The sequence below is a fragment of the Protopterus annectens genome, chromosome 12.part0 (assembly GCF_019279795.1).
Source record: "Protopterus annectens isolate FY-2018-M chromosome 12.part0, PAN1.0, whole genome shotgun sequence".
NCBI lineage: Eukaryota > Metazoa > Chordata > Ceratodontiformes > Protopteridae > Protopterus > Protopterus annectens.
The window spans coordinates 1303355777-1303374541 of NC_056746.1; the positions used below are offsets into that span (position 1 = coordinate 1303355777).

The following is an 18765-nucleotide window of genomic DNA, read 5'->3' on the forward strand; positions in this document are numbered from 1 at the left end:
GTGTGGAGCTCAGTAGAAATATGGTCTACAAAAATGGCAACAGCCATCCTGAACTGCTAAGGGGCCCAAACTCTGTCTCCTCAATGCAGATGAAATAAGTAGAATGTTTTCATGTCACATGTGGATACTTGCACTTTTCTCCCGCCTGAAGATAAGCACAGCACGTACTACATGTATATTTAAAGCCAGGTGTATGCATCAAAACAATGACAGCAGACAGCTGAATGTGGTGATGGGCATGACTTCCATGCCCTTTACTAGACATACCCAGGACTAGCCTACGGCAGCGGAGTAGCCACTTAATCCAACTTCAACATAACTCCTTGGCTCCAGATCAACTAATCAAACCCAGGTCACCAGTGGTGCAGTATGGTACTTCACAGCTACGTCAACAGGTCAGACTCTGCTGGGACATTCTTTCGGCATACAGCACAGAAAGTGCAACTGACATGTTCTCAAAACTAAGCTGCCCAAGTTCTAATATATGAAACTGAGATTCATTTCTAAAACAGGCTCCCTTACATGGAAAGAAGTGACAGTTTTGCTTAAACTAAGAAGTTAAGACAGCAGCATCAATATATCAAACAAAAAAAATTGAGTAATATTAATTATGCAAAGGCCTCAAAAGAGTTAAAAAAACAATTTATTGCAACTTTGCTCACCAGCCCCAAATAAACTGCTACGAGTGTTGAAATATGAGGCACTGGTTGGATGAACAGTATTTAGTGCCACATTTAACTGTTTAGCGGTAAAAGGCTTGATGATATAAACAAGTGTGTTTTATCAAAGTGCTTGGCTGAATTTGTGGTTCTGGTCAGTTTCTCCTATGACCTCTGAGACACTGTCACATTCCGCTGCAAATAAGATCAGCAATATGTTAGCACAGCGCTCCATACCCAGTGTGCTTCCAGTACTGCTGCCTTTACAGATACACAAGTTCCAGCTTACGTCTGGCACTCCATAACTCCTACCATTTTAGTGGTGTCAATCTATGTTTCTTATCAGTCTCCAAGTACCTATCATACAATGTCCTCAGATGAGATATTAACTCCTCAATATTTTCTCCTGTTAGTGCAGACACTGGGATAACTCGCTCAGTTAGCTTCTCGCGAAGAAGACAAAGATTGACTTTTGATTCTGGGAGGTCAATTTTATTCCCTATGATAGCGTGTGGTCTCTGAGAGAGTTCTTTGTCATACTGTTCTAATTCATACTTTAGATCATCATACTGTGTCCACGGCTTGGGTAGAGAGAGATCCAACACAAACAAAAGAAAGCGACAGCGTTCTACATGTTTCAGGAATGTAGTACCCAAGCCTCTGTTCTTATGTGCATCTTTGATTATACCAGGAATATCGGCAACTAAAATAAAACAAACAAAGATATTATCAGAAACAAGAAAATATACATTTTTAATTTCTGATGATATTGAACAATCTTAAACTATAGCCAAAAAAGTAACACTATATAGTCCCATCTACAAGGTGGATGACAAATTGATTTCACAATAACCCTTAGCATAAATAATGCAAACGTTAATATGCAATTCTGCTTCAATCAAAAAGCCAGGTAATTATTTATGCTCTGCAAATATGCTCCTTTTTTGTAAATTCCAGATAGTTCTGTATGCAAACAGCAGCAGAAAACCTGCATCTAACAGTGAAATCCTGGGTCTGTTAATAAACTAAGAAGCCAAACAAATAGCAAGGAAATGCAGAGACAGAATGACACAGAGCCTAAAGAAGAGTTGCCTCTTCTTTGGGGTGGGTTGGGATGTATAAATGAATATTTCAGTAAGTATGCAGAGCTGCATTCTTTGGAATACCATACATACCCTTCATCAAAATTATTATATACTGAAAACGTTTCAAAACTAGACAATGATGCCGTTACTAGTCTAAATTCCCATTCAGTGCTTCTTAGTCCATACTAGCTACCAGTACTGTTGTCAATCACCTTGGTCCTGCAACCTAACCCATCTAAAGTGTGTTTTACATGAAGTAATAGCAGTAATGGTGAAATTCTGTAAAAACAGTGAAGTAAATTACTGCAGAAACTAAATCGAGTGCTTCTTGCAAGTATATTCAAGTCTGGTAATTTATTCCACAAGATTTTATAACCCCCTGTACTATCTACAGCTTCCTCTGGTCCACTTTTATACACTTCTATGTATGAAACACTCCCTTTTAATACTGCCATCATTGTCAGTTCCTCAGTTTACCATAATCCAAATATTAAATGGGCTCTTCCTACAGTAGTCTGTTTTCTAAGGAGACCTTTTTTAGGTTAACAAATTGCATGCGTTACAGAAAAACACCTATCTCACCACTGTTGTCCTTGCTGTAACAGTAAAGATGCAGTGATATCAGATTTCCTACGGTACTGACCAAAACAGTGCACAGCTATCTTAACGTGGCTTTGTTAATGTGAAATAAAACTACACAGTTTGATCACATTGCACACAAAAAGGCTGTATGACAAAGAGTTCTACCAAAAAGTACTTAATCTCATATGCTATGATGCTCAAAGATAAATTGCATTCCATTTCTAGATGAAGTTCTCGCCAGAATGGGCCATTACACACATCTCTGTTGAGCAAATAAAAGTCCACAACTCAAGCTGTTAGAGCTCAAATGTACAACTGACATTTATAGAAACTAAATTTTATTCATAACCTGTCAGCCCGATTCTCCACAAATTAAATACATTAAAAACCCTTCATACATGAATTTTCCATCAGCTCAAATTACAGAATTTGTCACTTTACATCACCTACAAAATCCACTACCTTGAAAGTTCTGTTCTAATCCTGTTCAGCCTAGCTGTATTATACCAAAAAAGCTTAAAATAATTCTCTAAAGTAGTGGTGGAAACCCACAACTTAATCCAAAAGATCTCGAGCATAAGCTGAGTCACATTCTTCTTTCGGCTGCTCCCGTTAGGGGTCGCCACAGCAGATCAACTGTTTCCATTTCTTCCTGTCCACTGCATCTTGCTCTGTCACACCAACCACCTGCATGTCCTCTCTCACCACATCCATAAACCTTATCTTAGGCCTCCCTCTTTTCCTGTTACCTGGCAGCTTCATTCTTAGCATCTTTTTCCCAATATACTCTGCATCCCTCCTCAGCACATGTCCAAACCAACGTAATCTTGCCTCTCTGGCTTTGTCTCCAAACCTTCCAACCTGGGCTGACTCTCTAATATATTTATTCCTAATCCTTTCCATCCTTGTCACACCCAGTGCAAATCTTAACATCTTCATCTCTGCCAAGTCAAGCTCTGACTCCTGCCTTTTTGTCAGTGCCACTGTCTCCAATCCATATAATATAGCTGGTCTCACTACCCTCTTGAAGACCTTCCCTTTCACTCTTACTGGTACTGGTCTGTCACAAATCACTCCTGACACTCTTTCTCCACCCACTCCATCCCGCCTGTACTCTCTCCTTCACCTCTCTTCCACACTCCCCATTACTCTGAACTGTTGATCCTAAGTACTTAAACTCATCCACCTTCTCAACCTCTACTCCCTGCATCCTCACCATTCCTCTATCCTCCCTCTCATAAACACACATATATTCTGTCTTAGCCCTGCTGACCTTCATTCCTCTTCTCTCTAGAGCATATCTCCATCTCTCCAGGGTCTCCTCCACCTGTTCCCTACTCTCACTACAGATCACAATGTCATCTGCAAACATCATAGTCCACGGGGACTCCTGTCTGATCCCGTCTGTCAACCTGTCCATCACCATTGCAAATAAGAAAGGGTTCAGAGCTGATCCTTGATGTAATCCCACCTCCACCTTAAACATATCCATCACTCCCACCGCAGACCTCACCGCTGTCACACTACCCTCGTACATATCCTGTACCACTCTTACATACTTCTCTGACACTCCCGACTTCCTCATACAATACCACAACTCCTCTCTAGGCACCCTGTCATATGCTTTCTCTAAATCCACAAAGACACAATGCAACTCCTTCTGACCTTCTCTGTACTTCTCCATCAACACTCTCAGAGCAAACATTGCATCTGTAGTGCTCTTTCCTGGCATGAAACCATACTGCTGATCACTAATCATCACCTCTTAACCTAGCTTCCACTACTCTTTCCCATAACTTCATGCTGTGACTGATCAGTTTAATCCCTCTGTAGTTACTACAGCTCTGCACATCACCCTTATTCTTAAAAATCGGTACCAAAACACTTTTTCTCCATTCCTCAGGCATCCTCTCACTTTCCAAGATTTCATTAAACAATCTAGTTAAAAACTCCACTGCCATTTCACCTAAACGCCTCCATGCTTCCACAGGTATGTCATCTGGACTAACAGCTTTTCCGTTCTTCATCCTCTTCATAGCTATCCTTACTTCCTTCTTGCTAATCCACTGCACTTCATGATTCACTATCCGCACATCATCCAACCTTCTCTCCCTCTCATTCTCTTCATTCATCAACCTATCAAAGTACTCTTTCCATCTGCTCAACACACTCTCCTCGCTTGTGAGTACGTTTCCCTCATTATCCTTTATCACCCTTACCTGCTGCACATCTTTACTAGCTCGGTCCCTCTGTCTAGCCAATCGGTACAGGTCCTTTTCTCCCTCCTTAGAGTCCAACCTTTTATACAACTCTTCATACGCCTTATCCTTAGCCTTCACCACCTCTCTCTTTGCCATGCACCTCATCTCCTTATACTCGTCAACTTTCTTCATCACTCTGACAGTCCCACTTCTTCGCCAACCTCTTTCTCTGTATACTCTCCTGTACTTCTTCATTCCACCACCAGGTCTCCTTGTCCTCCTTCCTCTTTCCAGATGTCACACCAAGCACCTGAGTCACCACAAAGGTAAAAAAAGCCACTGAAATTACCTTCACCTTATTTAAAGGCAAAATCATGTTGCAGAACTTCATTATACTTGTGTAACTGGTTAAAAAGAATACTAAATATCAGCAATATTTACATTTGAATGGTAAGAAATGAGCATGGTTTGCAAAGTTCATCTCCTTTGGCCCTACAGACTGTCTGCTAATGCTCTGAAGAGATTATACTTTTGATTTGCTTTGTGTCACAGTTCTCATCCCATCATCGGTCTTCCTTGAATTTTCACGTGTGTTAACCACAGTCCGTGGAAAAACAGGCAAGAAACTTTTAGAACTGTCTTATCAGTACAGCAAAGTACTTGAAAGTAGTCAAACATCTCACTTCTACAATCTCACCCACCCATGGCAAGCATCTCATTTCAGCAATCTCAGTCACTCATGGGGTACAACACAGTAACTTGTTCATACATACAAGATGCTCATGCTAGTATTATGTTACTGCATAAGTACCGCATACAGGGAGTGACGACAATTAGGCAAATGCCCTCACCAACCCTAGCTGTGATGATAAAGGGTATCTCAAACACCTTAATTCTGGCGATGCAGTTGCTAGTTACACAGTACAGTACTTAGGAGACCACCTAAAGGTGGCCATGCAATAGCAAGCAAACCAATAAGCCAGGAAAGCAACACTTTACCTCTGCAACAAATCAGACGAATCAAAACAATTAAAATGAAAACATGGAAGAGATGGTGATTGTTTCCACAATAGTTTTGTAACTGCAATGAGGTAAGCCCCCTTTGTCCCAATCCGCTTACCTTTAACACTTTGAGATCAAACATTTATGGGGTAAGGGCTGGAAACGTTATGTAGAACGCAATTTCCTTTCTTGTCTCTATATAATCTTGGAGTGGTAATAAAAAAGTCTGTACCAAGTTACGGGAGACTCACTCCCCCTGCAAAGCATTACTGAAACTTAACTTACCACTGTATTCAGCAGACTGCAGTACAGGTTCATAGTTCATAGGTAGGTACTAGGCATTTGATTAAGGAGACCATTGAGGAAACTAGTCTAATTTCCCAGTAGGTCTAGAGCAGTAAATGGTTAAGGGACTTGTTCAAAGTTGCACAGTAGGCAAATGGAGGCTACCAATGCTGTTAGCTGCTCATAGCCAGTTTTGTGTCCAGACCTTCCATGCTATACTTCAAACTTCTGGTCTACTACCTCCTTGAGTTCTGTTTTTGATGGTTTGTGGTTTACTGACCTCTAAAACTGATCACATTTAGATTATCTCATTTAGGTATACTGGACCAAGTTGGGCCTCAAAGCTGAGAGAGAAACTTGATAAGAAGGGAAGTTACACAAGTCAGCAAAAACTTGAAACATACTGTACAACTATTCGGCACACCAATTTTACAATGCCAAACATCAAATTTTCATGATGTATGAAAGTACATGGAGTAACTGCATTAGTAACATACCTCACTGACTAACAGCTAAACAGTTTTATGAATTTTGATCAGTTCAATATTCCTTTTTGTTAAACGTTTAAAGTGTTCCCCCTTAGTGGCCCCTACATAATGTCTACATAAAGCACATTGCTGTGAAGGACTATTTCTTGCTACATTGCACCTAATGTCATTTACCACAGGTAAACTGCTAACCTCTGCTGCAGTCCAAACTGCCACTCATTAGTCACACACATGCTATCTGCAGTAGTAGCTCTACTCCAAATAAAATCCAGACATTTTTTCTACCCCCGCTACACTACCAACATATAACAAGAAACAAATTGATCAGCAAAATTGACACTTTTCAGTTACTGGACATGACACCAGAGCTAGGTAATAACATACGGATTACCAGAACTGACTACTAAACCATACTTAAGGCTGACTACTGCCCCACATATTTTATTTGCATTTGTTTTCCACAGTAGGGCACTGATCTCCATGGACCTTTTTCAGACTCAGCTCAGGAGTGAGGTCTGGTTACGTGACTTGCTCAGAGTCACACAGTTAGGCAATGGAGGCTGAAGGAATCAAACCTTGCACCACTGGTCTACATGAAACAGCTCATTCACAGCTCCTTAATCCTCTAAGCCAACTGCCAGACATTGACATAATAAATCCAAATGGCAGATCATATCCATACTTCTCAACTGTCCAGAATTTTGTAGAATATTCAGACTTTTACCTCATATATTTATTTTGTTCCTCATAAAATTTTCTGTTCTATCACATGAGGATTGAAACCACTAAATAATGACAGACATTTAAGTAAGTCAGCAAAGTAACACTTTCTCTCTACAAGAATCAAAGGAATCAAAAGAATTAAAATATCAAACTTCATATCTTTCAAAAAATGCATGTTAATACAAATCCTGTTACTCTACAAACTTTCTAACTTTATAAGAGCAATATTTAATAGTGGGCCTTAATTTTGGACCTTTGTCCAGAATTCTTGCACAAACAGGTTGAAAGGTATCGTCATATCCAGGACTAAAATCTAATATCACAAAGCAGTGTTTTTATTTACTGTTATTCCACTGCGGTACACTGGCAGTGCATAAAGGATAATAGGCTTTAACAATACAGAATAGAGCTACGCTACCAAAAATATCAGCTTCTGTGCATTAATGTTAGCTTGGTGCAGTGAGAGGTTTACGGAAAAAGTGTCAAACTCTGGGCTGTTCTTAGCAACTGAATTGTACACACAGACGTAATGCAAGTCTAACAACAAAACGTGGTTGAACTATGTACTATCATCATCCTCCCTGTGTTGCTAACTATGAAATTTGGTAGCGCTAGTGAAAACTAATAAATAAAAATCAAATCATACAGTACCTGCTACTTGTTCAAAGTCTTGATAGTGAACAATGCCAACATGAGGGTTCAGTGTAGTAAATGGATAGGCAGCCACAGCTGGTTTAGCATTGGAAATGACCCTCAAAAGGGAGGATTTACCAACATTCGGAAAACCTATCTACAGGGAAAATGCCAGTTAGTATTACATGCATATTTAACAAATGCAAAATATGCTTTTTGTAAAAGTACGTCACAGATGATGTATGCTAAATGTTAATGTTTTCTCTTCTGTACTTTCTACAACACTCAATCATCTGTACTCTATTACTAAAATGAAAAAAGCTCTACAATCCACTGGTAGTTTGCTGGTACACAGACAAGATGTCAGCACACAACTGTCAATATGGATTTAAATAGGAACTACAGTTGTGGTAAATACACCTTATGAAGGAAAAATAGATGTAGAAAGAAGTAATCTGTGATTGCCTACAGTAGTCCTCCTTGGACTGCAGCATACGATAGTCCCAAACTAGTGCAGAGAGAAAATATGGATAATAAAAATGCAGATGTTTAATGAAATACTGAAGAGGTTAAGTGTGATATTTTAAAAACTAAACATTTAAGTGCGATTAGGGGGTAAATATATGCCAACATTAAAACTGCTCTACCTCATAGTATTCCCACTTCTTAAGGGAAACAATGATCATGGAGTTAGCATGTATAAGGTGGAGAATCTCCATATTACAGGATGCAGGGGAAAAGACCAACCTAAAAAAAGCACCTTGCATATTTTCTGCTTTCATCATTCTGCTGCTAATTTATACTAAATAACCATGTCCTTCCATATCACTGTTGCAGTATTTGTGACAGAGGGGAAGTCCTGCCATGGCAGCTTGTATAAATAAGCTTAAAAGAAATCTCATTTACGCTGTATGTGACACACATGCTCCCCACACAAAATGTAGGGCATAAAAGTGATGTATGGATGCAGCTACCTAGAACTTCTTTTGCCACCAGTTTGAACGCCATTTTTGCCAGTTGGTTTGAGCGCTTTGTTTTTGTACTGAATATTTAGCAACACCAGATAAGTGCCCCATTGGGGTTATTTTTATTTTACTTTCAGAGTTTTGTCCACTGGAGGCCAACGTAGATCCATCTTTTCACAAGTCCTCTAAGGCTTTGCAGGTGTCTGCTCCAGACATCGAGGGGGAACCACTGCTGGTTATCTCAGAAGGTCCTAGAGGGATTCCGCAGATACTGGTCAGGCAGGAAGTTCCAGGTTCTCTTCTCAAATTTCAGCAAGGATTGGAACCTCCAGTATTTGTTAGGGCTGACATCCCTTCTAAGCAAAGACAAAAAGTGAAGCATATTTCAGTCTGTCCTATGAATCCTCAAAGGGAATGGCAAGAGTTTACTCATAGCTTGTTTTCTGCCTTAATGGCCCAGAAGCCCCTTCAAGGGTTTCAGTACCCACTCCTCCTTGGACCTCTATCCCTTCTAAATGGTTTAGGAAACCAGATTCCTCAGACAAGGATTCCCTGTCTGGTGAGGGGGTCTTTGCCCTATTCTTCACAGATGCCTTCACCTTTGGCTTATGGTTCTGATGAAGAGGAGTCTGTTAACTCTGAGTCTCCTTTCGAGGAATTGTCATTTGGGGGCACAATTGCTAGGATGATGGAATTTTTTTTAAGTGGGATTCTTCAAGTGTCTGACATTCAGAGAAGATATTATGAGATGCTTCAGGTGGATACTCATAAGCCAATCGGCAGTTCCTCCTGTGTTGGCTGCCTTGTTAGATACTTTCACTGCTACTTCCAAGTCTCCTGATTCTAATACAGTTCCTGAAGATTGTCTATTTGTATTTATTCCAGGATGTTCCTGGTTCCTCGAAGAGAGGGCACTTGGAGACCTATTTTGGACCACACCAGTTTCAGCACCTTTCTTGAGATCCCTTCTTTTCAGATGCTTATGCTTCAAACTCTCTTGTTCCTGTTTTATTACCCCAGGCTTTTCTGGTGTCCTTGCATCTGAAAGATGCTTACCTTCATATCCCTAATCACCCTCTCTTATGGAAGTTTTTATGCTTCTCAGTGTCTTCCTCTCATTTGGAGTTCTCTGCTTAGTCCTTTGGCCTCTCTACTGCCTCAAGGGTATTCACAAAATGCCTAGCTCCTGTGACTGCCTCCTGCAGGCTCCAAGGCATTCAAATTCTTCCTTATCTAGATTACCTGTTGCTTCAAGCACCTTCTCCCAGTCAATTGCTGCAGGATCTGTAGTTCACCATCTCTCTTCTTCAAAGTCTGGTGTTTACTATCAACTTCCAAAAGTCTGTCCTGACTCCCTCTCAGGATCATAAGTATCTGGGATGCAGGATTGAGATGGAGCCAATGTTGGCCTCTCATCCACCCCCAAAAGTATTGTCATTGACAGCTTTCTTTCAGTTGCTTCTTCCTCTGACTGCCATGTCAACCAAAGAGCTTCTTTGGGCCCTGGGATTCATAGCCTCTTCTATTCCGATGCTTTCTCGTGCCAGACTGCATATGCAGAAGCTTCAATGGTACCTCAAATCAGTTTGTTGCAGTATCATCACCCTCTGAATTTCAGCGTACCTTTCTTTTCTTGTCTCAATAAGAAGCTTGAGTGGTGGATTCAACAGTTCGCTCTCAACCAAGGCTGGCCCTTTCAACCTCCAGTCCCTTCTCAGGAGCTGTTCACCAATGCCTCAGACATGGGGTGGGGGGGGGCATCTCTTGGTCACCTGAATGTTGAGGGCCTTTGGCCTCCCCATCAGAAGTCAGACCATATCAACATCAAAAGAGATGAGGGCTCTGATTCTGGCCCTTCAGGCTTTTTCACCCCCTGTTCTAATACCACACCAAAGAGGAAATACACAGAAACCACCAAACATAGGCCAGTAATCACAGGAAAAAAACAGGCCCAATTTATAATAAAAATCACAAAATAAAAACCTCTCTGGTGCCTCGACTTAACAGCCTTTCAAGAGTACATCCCTACATTTAAAAATACTCAGCTTTTATAACCAATGAAATTATACAATGATTCACTTAAGCAACAATTACATATTTATCCAATTACATTAAATTAAAAATCTCCAATTGCGTTCACAGTTCAGACCCTTGGGAACTAAAGCATTATACTTTAAATGAAAATTGACTCTTTATAAAGCAGATTGTTCTTCAAGTTAATACTGTCACACTGTCCACTAAAAACTTTTCAGTGGCTTGCAGCCCATCCACTTTACCATCATGATGCATTTTAAAATGCATTGCCACTGGACTTTCTATTTTACCTTTCTTTATATCCCTGGCATGCTCTAACAAATGTGTTCTAAAAGCTCTTTTACTTTCCCTAGGGACACTTCAGTGCATAAACAATTCCCTTCGTTTCACAGCTAAATCTATCCTGTGCTACATACATTTTACCATAAATTTTACAAAACGTTTAACTACATACATACAACTACATTTGCCACAGGGAACAGTCCCTATGTCCCTAACATTCCTGGCTACTTTTTCTACCAGTGAAACAAATTTCAATGTATTAATATATCCCTAATACTTCTTTCATTCTTCTATGAAACACCTAATTTAACACTCAATTTTTTATCTAACACGAGCAAAGTCCTCATGTGGAATCAGGAAACCCCAATAAAAATTCACCAACTCTACTAATTCTGCACTAAAAAGACTAAAAGTAGTTATAAAAGCATTTGTTCTCTAGTCGTCCTTTCTTGTGCAGAACCACCTCCTAACAAACTATACTTTAGCACCCTCCACTTCCTTTTAAGTTTAACACTTTGAAGTAAAATTTTCTTTCTCATACCCTCTTCTAATGAACACATCAATAGTATTTTGAAGTTCTTCAGCAAACTATTTACCATCACTGCACAAACAAATGATAAGAAATTCTCCATATGGCAAAACTTTTAATATGTGTGGGGATGGCAGCTATGCCCAAGTAAATATTGGTTTCCATCTTCAAACGTTCTGTAAATTCTTGTTAGTACTAAATCCCTCTTACTCCCATCTATTATAATGCCCAAAAGGGTATCTTCTTCCCTATTTTTAATCCATCAAACTTTAATCCAAACCTGTTTGTATTTATTGTATAAACTGTTAATGAATTATTGGCTCCCCTTGCAAATAAATATTTAAGTCATCAATATATCTATAATAACTTAATACATATTTTCCTCTCTAACAAGCCCATACACAGATTACCATACATGGGGGCAAAAGGTGCCTCCATAGCTGTTCCTTGTATTTGTTTATATAGTTTTCCATTAAATTAAAAAAATGTTCATTAAACAAAAATAAACTAATTCAATAATGTGCTGTGATACAGGACTATCTCCTAAAAAATAATTTGATGCTTCTACTCCAAATTTATGTTAATTATTATTATACAAACTAAACATCTATTGTGATGAAACAAATTTCTTGCTCTCATTTTATACTGGCTATTCTACCTAAAAAGTCAACACATCCTGGATATATGCTGGCAACTTTACTACTCTCAATATCACATATTTACGCAAAAACTGTCCTAATCTGTGTGTAAAATCACTGCAAGCTGATACTATTGGGTGGCTAGGAGGGTCAACCATACTTTTATGATTTTTGGGAAGACAGTAAAAATAAGGTATTGTACAATCACAATTAAACTTTTTTCCACATCATTCCTTGAAAAGTAGCCCAATCTGAAACCTTTATTTAATAAATCCTTAAAATTTGTTGTTGCATTACTATAGTCACAAACAACCACAATTTTGCATGTCTCATTATTATATAAATGCTTGTAGCACATTCTTAAATATTGTGGGACATGCGTAACAACCAATTTATTACATTTGCGAGCTAGTTTGAAAACCAAGTCCCCCCTGTTGACTCAAATTCGGTAATGCACTCCATTCACTCTTAGTTAAATTATATTGTACATCACATTTTTGCTTTTGAAAACCATAAAAATGTTTTTCCATATTATAATTCAACATTCCAGAAAAGTGCTGAATGCCTTCATGAGGAAAGGGAGGCACCACATCTTTTGCATCTAACTGACAACATGCATTTACTTCACAGTTAGAGTTGCAGGAATAAAAACTAGCATTACTGCTATCCATTTCATCAAAAGAATAATTTTCAACATTTAAACCTTTTTCCTCGTCGTACATTTGACTAAAAATACTTACCTAATCTAAAAATATCACGCAGTTTAATACTGACTGTTCCACATCTGAAAAACTGTACCCAGACAAATTAATCACACAATTTAAAACAGTTGTACTTTTGTCATTAACAATCTGAACAGACACATTAGTAACATTTACCTTTTTGGAATTCTGATGTGTCCTTCTTTAAAAGTCTCCGTGTTTGAGTCATTATTCCTTCTATACTGTTTATGATTAAACACTCCTTGTTTCTTTTTATTCTGAAAATTTTTTTTGTAGATTGTTTGAATTTTGCACTGGCATTAGGGTAGGAAAACGGACTTCCTCATCATTCTCCCGCTCTGTGGAGGTTGCCACATTATCTGCTGACACAAAGGACATGCCATGTTGAAAAATCTTCCCTTCCTGTTGCTCAAATCTCACGTGATTACTCTGTCGTGACTGGTTCATCTTCCACGTGAATGCCCTATTATTCTCGTAGTCGCACTTATCCCATTTTAACTTGGTTTTCTTCTATCAGTTCTTTTTCAAAATGACAAAATTCTTCAGTAATGTCAGCTAAAAAATGCTCCAGTCCAGAATGGTTAACTTTAGACAGCATAGACGAACAAGTAGTTTTTTATCTCCTCTTTAATTTTGCATTGTTTAAGCGCTCTTTCTACCAAGATATTAACCCACTCTACAGCAGATTTATGGGCAGCAGCAACCAATCGTGCCTGAAAGTTTTTGTCAACATCATCAGTCACATCAAAAGGAGTTGAGGGGCTCTAAACTCTCGGTCCCCTAGGGTAATGTCAAGTGCCAGGTACCTCTGTAAGCTTTGTATATTAAAATGCACAGATGTTTCTTTAAATAATAATCAATGAAGCTGCTCAGACAGTACCTGGGTATCTGGAGCTAACAGTGGTATATCGTTGTCCCATCATTACAAAAGGATTCAACAGTTTGCTCTTGACCGAAGCTGTCCCTTTCTGCCTCCAGTCCCTTCTCAAGTGCTGTTCACAGATGCCTCGGACATGGGGTGGGGGGACATCTCTTGGTCAACTGAAAGTTCGGGGTCTTTGGCATCCCAATCAGAAGTCAGACCATATCAACATCAAAGAGATGAGGGTTCTGATTCTGGCTCTTCAGGCTTTTCACCTCATAGGTTCATAGGTGCGCATATGGCCACAATGGTCTTTTTAAGTCTAGCCATGAATCCTAAATCTCTGTCAAGTTCTGAAGTGTAAGCATGGGCCTGGGAGATGGTTAACCATTTACAGGTTACCTGTATCCATTACAGACATAGGTGCCAAACCCAGGGAAGACAGGGAGACATAGGTGCCAAACCATATTCTCTCCGGCGCCTTTGAAGGTGTACACAGACAACACTACTCTGATGTGGTATACCAACAAGCAGGTGGGCACGACCTCCTCTGCAGGATGGCACTTCAGGCTTGGGAGTGGCTGTCAGTTATCTCTTCAGGAATTATACGTTCTTTCACAACACATTCTTGTAGCAGATTCTCTGAGCAGGTCCAAAACACAGGCTCATGATTGGATCCTTTACAGAGATGTGTTTCTGGACATTGTCCATTGGTGGGGTATTCATCAGGTAGATCTTTCTGCCTCCCCTCTGAACAGGCAACTTCCTCTCTTCTGTTCCAGAGTGCCATGCCATCTGGCCTGGAAGATGGATGCCCTTTCCTTTCCTTGGAAGGGGAGGTCTCTTTAGGCTTTCTCTCCTCTTCCAAATGTCCCACAGAAGATTTGGCTGGACTCAAAAAAAATCTTGCTAATGACTCCCTTTTGGCTGAGACAGCACTGGTTCCCCCTCGTAATGCATCTAGCCAGGGTCAATCACCACAGGTTACCTCATGGGTTGGATCTCACACAGGACAAGGGGTCTCTCATCCATCCCCACTTGTCCACTTTGCAACTGACATTGTGGGTGACAGAGTTATGATCCCTTTCAGGCACCTCTATTCAGAGGATGTGCTCAGGGTTTTACAGGAGGCAAGGAAACCATTGACCAGAAAATCTTATATGTCCAAATGGAAGAGATTTTTGATCTGGTGCCACGCTTATAACCAAGACCCTTTTTCAGTGTGGGGGTTCCTCTGGTCCTCTCTTAAGTGAGTTGTCCCAGTCTGGTTTGCCATATTCTTCTGTGAAGGCCCACTTGTAAAGCCATTTCTGCTTGTCTGCCCTTGAATCCTCCTTTGACTTCTCATTTTGAGGTCAAGCAATTTCTTAAAGACATCCTACATGTTAGGCTTCCAAGAAAGCCTATTCCTCCTCCTTGGGACCTTAATTTTCTATTGGAAAAACTGACTCAGGCTCCTTTTGAGCCTGCAGATTCTACTTCTTTGCAACATTGTACCTTAAGTCTGTTTTGTTGCTAGTTCTTACTTCTGCTCACAGGGTTTTTGAACTCCCTTCCTTTTTCCCTTCTCCTCAGTCTGCTACTGAGAGGATCCTGCATACCTTGGATCTGCACAGACAGCTCAGGTAGTATTTGGATAAAACTAGGACTATTCATAAGTCTGATAAGCTTTTGTTTCCTTTCATTCCAGGTCTTTGGGTTTGGCTGTTTCTAAGCTAACCATCTTCTCCTGGATATATAAGCACATTTCCTTTTTTTCTTTTCATGGCAAGTCTTGGTATGCTTCTGTTAGAGCTCATTCCACTAAGTCTGTTGCCCCTTCTGGTGCCTTCTTCACGGGGTTGGACACCAACTGTATCCTTGAAGCTGCTGCTTAGTCTTTAGTGCATACCTTAAGCATTACAAGTTGGACATGATTTCTAGGGCCAGACCATGTTTTGCTGAGGGATCTTCTCAGCCTTCCACCTCAAATTCTGTTTCTTGAGCTTTTTTTACTCGCCCTTCTGTAAAGAATACTGCAACAGTGATACGGAAGGACATACTACAGTTGTGTAAAATCTTACAACAGCTGATGTCCTTCTCTTCACTGTTGCAGTATTCGCTTCCTCTCTCCAACCCCCTCTTGTTTATTCTACATTTTTTTCTTCCGAGGATGCATGGACTCCTTTATCCTATGACAACTGTTCTCTTATGGGGCAATTCAGTTCCAAACAGTTGCATCCACACGTCTGGTCTATGCCCTACGTTCTGTGCAGGGAGCATAAATGGCACAAACAAGATCTATTTTAAGCTTATTTATACTGGCGTAGCAATGGGTTGCCCATGGTGGGACATTCCTTCTGTAACAAATACTGTAACAGTGAAGAGAGGACATCTACTGTTATGGTAAGATTTTACACAACTGTACTTTCTAGGTCATTTAATTTAACTGTTAATCAAGATTAGTTACTTTTTGCACTGTTTTCTCTATCATTTTACATATGTATACATGTTTTCTATATTATATATGTATGTACATCTTTATATATTACATGTAATTCTCTTTTTGGCACTTTTTTCCCCAGGCCTTTGCTGAAAGGGTCTCTTTTTGAGCTCATTTGGGCCATCCCAGTAAACAAAGACATTAAATAAACAAAATCAAGTGTTTTAAAGGAGTAACAATGAGCTTCAAAACACTGAGTTGTTAATTCCTGAAAAATCTTACTTTCATTTATGAAGTGCCAGAGCCTGCAGTATTTGCTTTCACACTTCTGTCAGGGAGACAAAAAAAATTTACTCATTATGAGACACCCTCCTCCAATATGTGTCTAGTGCAAAGTACAGAACCTTGGTAGAAGCAGGAAATCAAAACTGACTGTGTGCAGAATTACGCAAAGGAATCATAAAGGTACAGAACAGCAGCATGTAAATACCTTAATGCAATGACAGCAAAGGAGGCTGTAATCTACATATTAACTTAAGTTGTGCAGCCAGTGGAATTTATAGATTGTTACTAGGCTAACGACTCAGGGGGCCTTTCTAAGCCTAGCCAAGTTCTCCCAAAAACAGTAACGATGTCCCGTACCTATATAGGACATAGACGGCCAAGCAATTATAAGCTACTTCTGTCCATAAGCGACATGGGTGCCAGGTCCGTTGTAAATTTCCTATTCCTCGTCCACTGGTCTAAGTTGTGCTTAAACTGAGTAACAGATGAATTCAGATTCACATGAATGAGAAGCTTATTCCATACGAGGGGTAGTCACTGGGACACGCATCTAACTCTCCAGCATGTTCTGTTCAAGTCACAGACAAATTTCAGGTCCCCAGACCTTGTATTTCTGGTACTGTTTGGCCTACCAATATGCAGAAGATTCACAAGTGTGGGGTTTGCAGATGTGTTGTAAGCCAGGCACAGATCAACCCTCGACAATCTATAGGAGACTGATGAAAGGGAAAGGGCTTCAAGATGCTCTGCATAAAGTAGGTTTGTTGCGCTTTGTATTCTTTTAACCTCTGAGGTCTCTCTAGTTCCTGCATATACCTGGTCAGGTGCATACAGAAAGAAGCACTGTACTCTATGACTGGCCTGACAAGGGCAGAGTACAGTGGGATAATGACCTCTTTTGACCTAGATGCCATGTCCTTGCTTATACGTTGCCCAACATAAAGGGATTTCCTCACCACTGGGCCATCTGGTGGTCAAAGGTAAGACTACTGTCTACATGCATACACAGATCCTTGACCATTGGGTCAACTCTTAGAGCATATGAACAACACGGTAATTAGCTAGGATGGTCGACTCCCCAAAGCATACAAGTATGCATTTCTTAGCATTGCATTTAAGACCATGGCTTTGGCAATTTGTTAGTCAAAGATAGGTCTTCCTGAAGAATGCTAGTGTCTGCAGTGGAGTCTATGATAACCCAACACTTGCAATCATCTGCAAACTTAAGTCAGCCATAAACCTTCAGCATTTGCTTCCATTTCAGAGAAATAGATGCCAAAAAGTTGCAGGCTCAGTACTGAACCCTGAATGATTCTGCTAGTGACTGGCCTCTTGGTGGAGATGGCCTCACCTGTTTTGACTCCTGGGTCCTAAAAGTGAGCCAGTTGGCTATCCAGCGGGTAATAAAACAGTTCATACCTAAATTAGTGAGCTTGTCTATAATGCCTGAGTGAGGTACTGTATCAAAAGCCTTGGCCAGGTCGAGGTAAGCTATGTGCACAGTCTTGCCTTCATTCAATGCTTTGGTGGCCCTCTCAAAAAAGTCCACCAGATTTAATAGGCATGACCTTCCCTTAACAAAGCCAACTGTGATGGGTCCAGCGTTTACAGGTTACCCATGTCCTCATTTATCATGTCCATGATAATTCTTTCCATGCCCTTACATATGAGGCTGATCACATACTTATGGGTCTGTAGTTACCCGGATCAGTGATTGGACTTCCTTTGCACAAGGGAATGACTGTAGCCATCTTCCATTTCTTGGGCACAAAATCTGATTGCAAGCTCCAATTGAAAAGAAATTCAAGTGGACCAGAGAGGTCATGTTTCATGCTATTTATTAAGCATCCTGGGATGTTATCGGGGCCCAATGATGCAGTGTTTTTGGCCTGGGAAAGTGTATTGATAACCTGTTCCCTAAGTAATGGCTGGGGGGATTGTGGTAGGAGGTTATTTCCTTTGGATTATCAGAGGGGGCAATGGATGGAAAAATTTGAGCTAAACCTTTCAACCAAAAAGTTGGCAGTGGTCTCTGGTTCAGTGTGGGTGATACCATTTACAATACGTTCTGCACATTGTTGCATATTTTCTTGAGGTTACAGACATAACTGTAGAAATCTTTGTGGTTGTCCTTTGCCTGAGAAGCTATTTTTTTCTTCATATTTAGTCAGTGAAATATTAATTAATCCTCTTAGCTGCCTAATTAGATTGGTTGGAGGCTTTTAGTACATATGGCTTTACTGCTCCTACGCTTGGCCAAGATTTTTTTCTTTTGTTGTATAACTGATCCACTGTGGCGACCCCTAACTGGGAAAAAGCCGAAAGAAGAAGAAGAAGAATTGTGATTCCACCAGGGTGGCTTGTCTTT

The 18765-nt window shown here is 40.2% G+C and overlaps 1 protein-coding gene across 9 annotated transcripts in view; it reads right to left on the minus strand.

Moving 5' to 3' along the window:
- Nucleotides 1–625: 625 nt before the first annotated feature.
- Nucleotides 626–18765, minus strand: part of MTG2 (mitochondrial ribosome associated GTPase 2) — a 108818-nt gene continuing 90678 nt past the window's right edge. For all 9 annotated transcript variants that reach the window (XM_044090365.1, XM_044090367.1, XM_044090361.1 and 6 more), the window contains 2 exons: nucleotides 7677–7815; nucleotides 626–1362 (listed from right to left, as the gene is read on the minus strand). In XM_044090365.1, the coding sequence (XP_043946300.1) occupies nucleotides 968–1362; nucleotides 7677–7815 (534 nt within the window). In that variant the 3' untranslated portion in view covers nucleotides 626–967. The remainder of the gene's footprint in view (nucleotides 1363–7676; nucleotides 7816–18765) is intronic.